This window comes from Chaetodon trifascialis, chromosome 16 (assembly GCF_039877785.1).
Source record: "Chaetodon trifascialis isolate fChaTrf1 chromosome 16, fChaTrf1.hap1, whole genome shotgun sequence".
NCBI classification, from domain to species: Eukaryota; Metazoa; Chordata; class Actinopteri; order Chaetodontiformes; family Chaetodontidae; genus Chaetodon; species Chaetodon trifascialis.
The window spans coordinates 1183183-1189547 of NC_092071.1; the positions used below are offsets into that span (position 1 = coordinate 1183183).

Genomic DNA, 6365 nt, shown 5'->3' on the forward strand with positions numbered 1-6365 from the left:
CCCCCTCCTCAATCCCTCCAGAGATTTGGAATCGGAGGGTGCTTACTTGACATCCCATCAGTCGGCGGCACGCTAACAAGTAGGCCATAAACCTTTTTTCTCTCTTTGATTACACTAAGTGCACAGAGGCCAGATGCGACCCAGCCCAGTCATCTGTCGGCTTGCCAGCACAGTCGCCGTACACTGGTGGGGGCAGGAGGGGGGGGTCACTCGGGATCCCCTCCCTTCAGGAATAAAGCCATTGTTCTTCATCACAGCCGGAGAGGCTGCTGGGGGGTTCAGAGGGAGAACAAGTCCATTTCCACACCTGTTTTCCATCACCGGGGCTCTGCACGAGGACTCAGCCGAGTCTGAAACAGGTTTCCTCGTCACTAAAGCCGCCCGCAGGCAATGTTTTGTGCCAGTTCACTGTGATAACAAAAACAGCAATTTTCAGACCGAGCAAAGAAACAAACTATTCAGTTAATTATTTCTGTCAGGGCGGACAAGTCTGTAAAACAGCATTTAGATCATTACGGAGCACTACGACTCAGCACAGCTCTGCAGGTAATTCAGCACCGAGCCGCTCTTTAGCACCCACAATGCACACGGTAATAACCAGTCAGCTGTTTAAGAGGCGACAGATAACCATGATGACTTCGGCACAATAAACATCATCTGCTGGGAGGAAACTTTCCCCAACGAGGAGATTCTTCACAATCAGTACAGAGTGCGATGTGAGGCAGATAAGCCGTCTCATTTAAAGCATCAGCTGACACAATAACAGAAATTTGGTACGGAGACAATACTGCTCTCCATACTCACAAAAGCTGTGCAAGAAAACATGATTATGAGCGTTCATCAGCAGAGTAGCACCGCTTCGTGTGCAGCATTCACAAGGATGTGCTATCCAGGCAGAGCAGCTAATGCTACAAGCATCCCTGGAGTGGCTACTGGATAATAACACTGAGGCTACAGCACTTAGCATTACGATAAAGTAATGGATAAATGTGCCGTACATGAGGTTGTTTCACTAAGAACAGCATTCTAGGACTCCACTCACAAGTACTCAGCGTGTCTACTTCATGAAGTACCAAACGGGGTCTGAAAACACTGAGCCTGTGCACCAATTCACTCTGCTTCATATCATAACTGCATCATTAGCTGGAAACAATTGGACTGCTGGTCCAATAAAACGAGGAAGGCAACAGGCTGAAACAGGCCCAAAGCAGCAGAGATCACCTGAGCTGCTGCACGGAGGGCGTGGACGTGATCAATCACATCTGAGAGCTCTGCTGTGTTTAAGCTAAAGAAATGCAAACTGCAGCCTTAAATCCAGGGATTTAAGCAAATCCCATTTAGTAATTTTCCTCTCATTGAGTGACATGGTGTGATATTCCTGATACTGGTGCAGGACTGGTAACGACTGCTGTGAACTGAGGCCAAGAACCACAAACACACAGAAAATATCCATGCATTCGTTTCGGCTTTAAACCCTGTATGTAAAAAGGGAATAAAACTCTTGAGAAGATGTACGTCGTGCTGCGTCTCAGCCGACAGAGGTGCAAAAAAACAACGGCAGAAGGAAATAGGTCGATTAACTCAACACATGCTGCCCCACTACAAAGTAATAAGTTCCAAAGGGATCCACTGCTGTCCATCAGCTGAAGGAAGCCTGATTATTTGCACTCTGAGAAAAGCAACTGAGATCTCAGACTGTCCATCAAAGGGAAATACTCAGAGCTTAAATCTGCATACACGTCTGACGGCCTCGTGCGCTGCAGCTTCGTCAAACATAACAAACAATAACCAGAATCAACGATCGAACGCGCAGGAGATGCATCACCTGAGCCGTTCACTCAGAGCTGCACGTCTGAAGTCAAGCTCAGGTACATTCACACACTCAGCTCCTGCTCCCACCTGCACCATCACACCCATTACATAACGTCACAAAAATGAAAGCAGGGATGTCTCACTGTAACGGATAGATTGCCGAAACATGTTCTCAGGTCTCAGCAAGCTTGTGGTCAGAGCGCGCTGCGTTAGCATTCCTCAAAAACACCTGCAACGCGCCCCTGGCATTAATCCACATGAGTGAGCTCAGTGTCTCCACACAGAGGCATAAAGGGGCTGAATAAGGATGTGCATTTTAATAACACATCACCGTGAATACATTACAGCAGGACACAAACATCCCTGCGTGGCACTTTTAATGACAGTGCTGCACAATCACCATCATTTCAGCTGAAACAGAAACACTTCTTCTGCGTGTTCAACTCAGAGAAAAGTGTCTCCACTTAAAGAAGCTGCAGCATGAACCAAACTTCATTAAAACGTGTGAATATATAAAGCCAGAATTCATTAAAGAGACAGATAATCCAAACACAAAATGTCACTGGCACAGCCCATTTATTTGTCCAGCTGAAGAGATGACTGCAATTAGACTATTACGTGACTGTGAGCTTTTAATTAAGATACAAAAATATACCACTTTATTACATGTCCCTGTGCTTAGATTGGTAATTTTGCAATCATGTGTTTATGCTGCGCCTCATTAATAAATAAAAATAAAAGGTCATTTTAAATTTGTCTCACGCCTCAAAACAGAGGGAGGAACGTTCATTATCCTCAGAGGAAGAAAACATCACCAACTGGAGCTCATGCAGTTTTAGACTCATTCCTGGGAAATTCCAACTTCCTGTCTGAGTCACTTGACGTGACTTCTGTATTCTGCACGCAGGATTATTCCACTGACTGACAAAACGCATCACTTATTCACTTATTTCCAAAGGATGAGGGTTATCTGTGGAGGAGCAGGGCGCCTCTGAGTCCTCTCACACAGGAGCAATGGCAGTCGAACAGAGGACTGCGAATGCTCTCTGCTAAATCCATTTCATTTGGAGCACTTGTGTGATTTGATGACCGTGTGAGGTTAGCTTGGTGCCAGGATGGAACTTATAGTTGGGCTGAAATTAATTAATGCAGCCTTCTGCGGTGCAAGTCTTCCCATCACAGCACCGACTTCCATCTATTTGCATTGAGGGAAAAACATCCTGCAGTGCTTAGCGAGACGCGAGCCTCCAGTTTGCGCTGGAGGTAAATAATTGATACGCTTTGTGCAAGCTGTGCCCTGAGCTTTGTTTGAAATCAGTGGATCCTTTTCCACGAAGGTGAAGCAGCACTGGCCCCCGTCCAAAGCAGCACAGAGCCGCGTTCAGTGTGCTGTGCTTTGCAGGACTGCTCGCATGAAAAACATGACCAGCGCGCGTCCATTTTAATGGATACAACGTTGTACTGGATTAAGCCTGCTGGATAATCCACAATGTGACACACGTCGACATCTGCCGCCCCGTCATCCCCCCCATCAGGGGCTTCAGCTCAGCATAAAAAAGGTTTATGAAGAGCCGCTTGGCGCTCAATAACTTTGTGTTTGCAGCCGTTCACGAGCACAACTGACTTGACGGAAACACGGACTGTAAGAGGGGGTCGAGGTGGATCAGCAGCTGTGTTCAAATTCACCACAAAGCCTCAGTTTAAGCAGTTATATAACTGTGGGAGCTGTTTGTGCGGGTGTCCAGTTTGGAGCGGCGTGTGCGTGAGTGCGGGGTGCGTTTCCCCGACTACGGTGAGGCTGTCTCACCACCGACATGTCCATCGTGTCAATGCGCAAAGATGAAGAAGCCCAGACCTTCTGCGCGTCTCTCAGCAGTCTTCTTCACGACTAAAGCCCGAGCCTGGAGCGCGCTGACAGGATGGAAAACAGCCATTTATCCCGTCTTAGTCCGACAAATAAACGTGTGGCTGTTCCGCAGCCCGACAACTCACAAACACCTCACAGCACCAGCCTCCGTTTCTGAGCCAAAGGCGTCAAAATTCACCCTCATCAGCTTTATCTGTGAGCCACCAGCTCCTCCAGAGCATCTCTCTCTGACGACTACACCCCAACGAACCCCTGGTGTTTCAGGCACGATGCTGCCGCGAGTCCACTCCCGATGTTACGACAACAGCCCGGAACGCAACTGGAAACTAAGGCCAATTAATATTCTCTTGTTTACCAGCCAGAGTGCGTGTGTTTTACGAGGTAACTTAAGACACAAGGTGGGCCAGTCTGAGATGCTTTTCATTTCGGCATACATCCAAAACACTGAGGAGCACTTGTTTCACTGAAATGTGAACTTTTATAACGGCTTCGCCCGTCGTTCAGCGGTCTGCCCACCGGAACCCAGCGGGGTGGTCGACGGTGAACGAATTGTACAAAACTGAGATTAAATGGAAAATAACTGCTGATTCGCGAGCTGTCTTTACGCCGAATTTACCAGAAAGACACAACGTTAGGGACACGTCTCGCATTACATCTTAGTGTGTATGAATCTTTGACTCGGCGGCGTCCAGTTAAATTGAGCGAGTTTTGAATGCAGTTTGTCGCAGCGTGTCCTCAAACTGCATATCTACTTTAACGCACCGCTGTTTTCTGTGATTTACAGCAGTCCGGGCTCCCTCCGAACAACATGCCACAAAAGTGACCGAGCTGGTGGGCTGAGCAGACAAACGGCCATTGAAGCAGGTCTCAAGCATCTGTGTGGCGACCAAACACCGCTGCTCCGTTTGGTTTTTCGCACAGAATTGGCCACACTGAAGAGTTGGCTGCTGCGTGGCGGCAAAGCGGTTTGTAACGGTGATCTGACCAAAGTGATGAATTCTTAGGCAGCGTATCTGCCTGTTTGTGCAGCCTGCACGCCACACGCACGCGAACCTGCCGTTTCTTTCCTCTATTTCAACTTTACGGACACTTGGCTTTTCTTAGTCGCTCAACAACATCGTGCATCCAAACGCTCCGCCGCGCACGTCCACACATTGCCCCGCTGATAAAAACCACTCTCCTCCGTCCACATCCCCGGAAATGTGACAGCAAAGTGTGCATTCCGCGTAGGCATCACGGGGAAAGTCCTACCTTTGTGAAGAGCCGCTTGAAGCATGAATAAAAAGAGAATAGTCGCGAGAGAGCCGCTGCCAGTGTTCGCCATGTTGGACACCTGCTTCAGTATGGCAGAGAGAGGCAGCTTCACCTACAGCGGGGCTCAGTCAATGAGATGCGGGAGGGGAGGGCACTGTTCACCATGTTCATCTGATCCAGCGCCAAAACCACGTTAAAGACCGTCAACGTGTCTCACAATCTGCAGCTCTTTGAATGTTGTTAGACTGAAAAACTCCGTGCTTTTAACGCTGTGTCGTGCTGTGTGTGTGTGTGTGTGTGTGTGTGTGTGTGTGTGTGTGTGTGTGTGTGGTGAGACTGGATGGATCCCATGCCCATCATGGCAAACCAGTCCAGGTCCTGTCATATTCCGGTCTCTCGAACTCATAAATTGATTAAAAAAATCTTTTTTCTTTCTTTTTTATTATTATTTTTCCTTTGTTTTGGGGGCCAGTCTGAGAGTTTCTGAGGTCCCAAGGCCCCCACACCCCATTCCTCACCTGAGAACTGGTCACCCAGGTGGGAGCTGGTCTGGAGCTGGTCCTGTTCACTCTGAAGATAAACCAATGGTAGCACCACTTCGTCCCACAGCTGCACGCACCCACCAAACAGTCTGATAACAGAACGCCACACAGGTTCAGATCAGACTGTTCCTCCAAACCCCCCCAATAAGTCTTTGAGCACAAAGATCCTGGAAGTGGCAAAGCTAAAAGGTATGCAGCCATAGTTAATGTTACTAATTGCAGCAGTAATAGCAGCGTTCAGGACCGAGTCAAACAGCAGGAAATGAGAGTCGAAGTGATGCTCCACGCAGTCTGGGGGCAGAATGCCAGCGCCCCCCACCAAAACCTGCCGCCCAGTTGGAGACTCACCCAACTTTTCCATCGAGCCTTGGAGGTGGTGGCTTCACAAGGTGGTGGCCCCGTGCCATTCCTTCATGTTTGGTGACAGCGAGCTCCAGAGGAGTGTTGGAATCGCTCCCGTGTGACCCCTCGCCACCAGCAGCCAATAGCAGGTTAAGATGCACTCAAAAGACTGTGTGAAGTTTCTGTCTACTTCCAACTGTTTGATTTCAAGTTAGAGTTAGAATATCTTCTATTTTACACATTAAAACTGCAGTCCAGAAAATACTGAAGTACAAGTACCTCAAAATTATACTTAGCCGACATACTGCTCTGACCAAAATGGGAACCTGACATTCATGGAGGATGAAGCTTAATGATTCTTTATTATGTTATTCTGACATGTGTACTTATGTGTACTTATGTGTACATGTAGCTTGTAACACCTTCAACACATATCGAAGCTAATGACCAGTAGAAACTGTAATTAACTGCATCCATAGGTGTATAATCCACTGTACCTCCTCCTACAGAGCAGCTGAAAAGCTGCAGCGCGGTTATGTAAGCGCACA

General features: G+C 48.0%; 1 protein-coding gene across 6 annotated transcripts in view; it reads right to left on the minus strand.

Annotated features, from left to right (window-relative positions):
* cadm1a (cell adhesion molecule 1a) overlaps window positions 1-5052 on the minus strand; it is a 296308-nt gene extending 291256 nt beyond the window's left edge. For 4 of the 6 annotated variants that reach the window (XM_070983857.1, XM_070983856.1, XM_070983854.1 and 1 more), the window contains exon 1: window positions 4931-5052. In XM_070983857.1, the coding sequence (XP_070839958.1) occupies window positions 4931-5003 (73 nt within the window). In that variant the 5' untranslated portion in view covers window positions 5004-5052. The remainder of the gene's footprint in view (window positions 1-4930) is intronic. The other 2 variants (XM_070983855.1, XM_070983853.1) reach the window with 1 other exon arrangement.
* Window positions 5053-6365: the final 1313 nt, after the last annotated feature.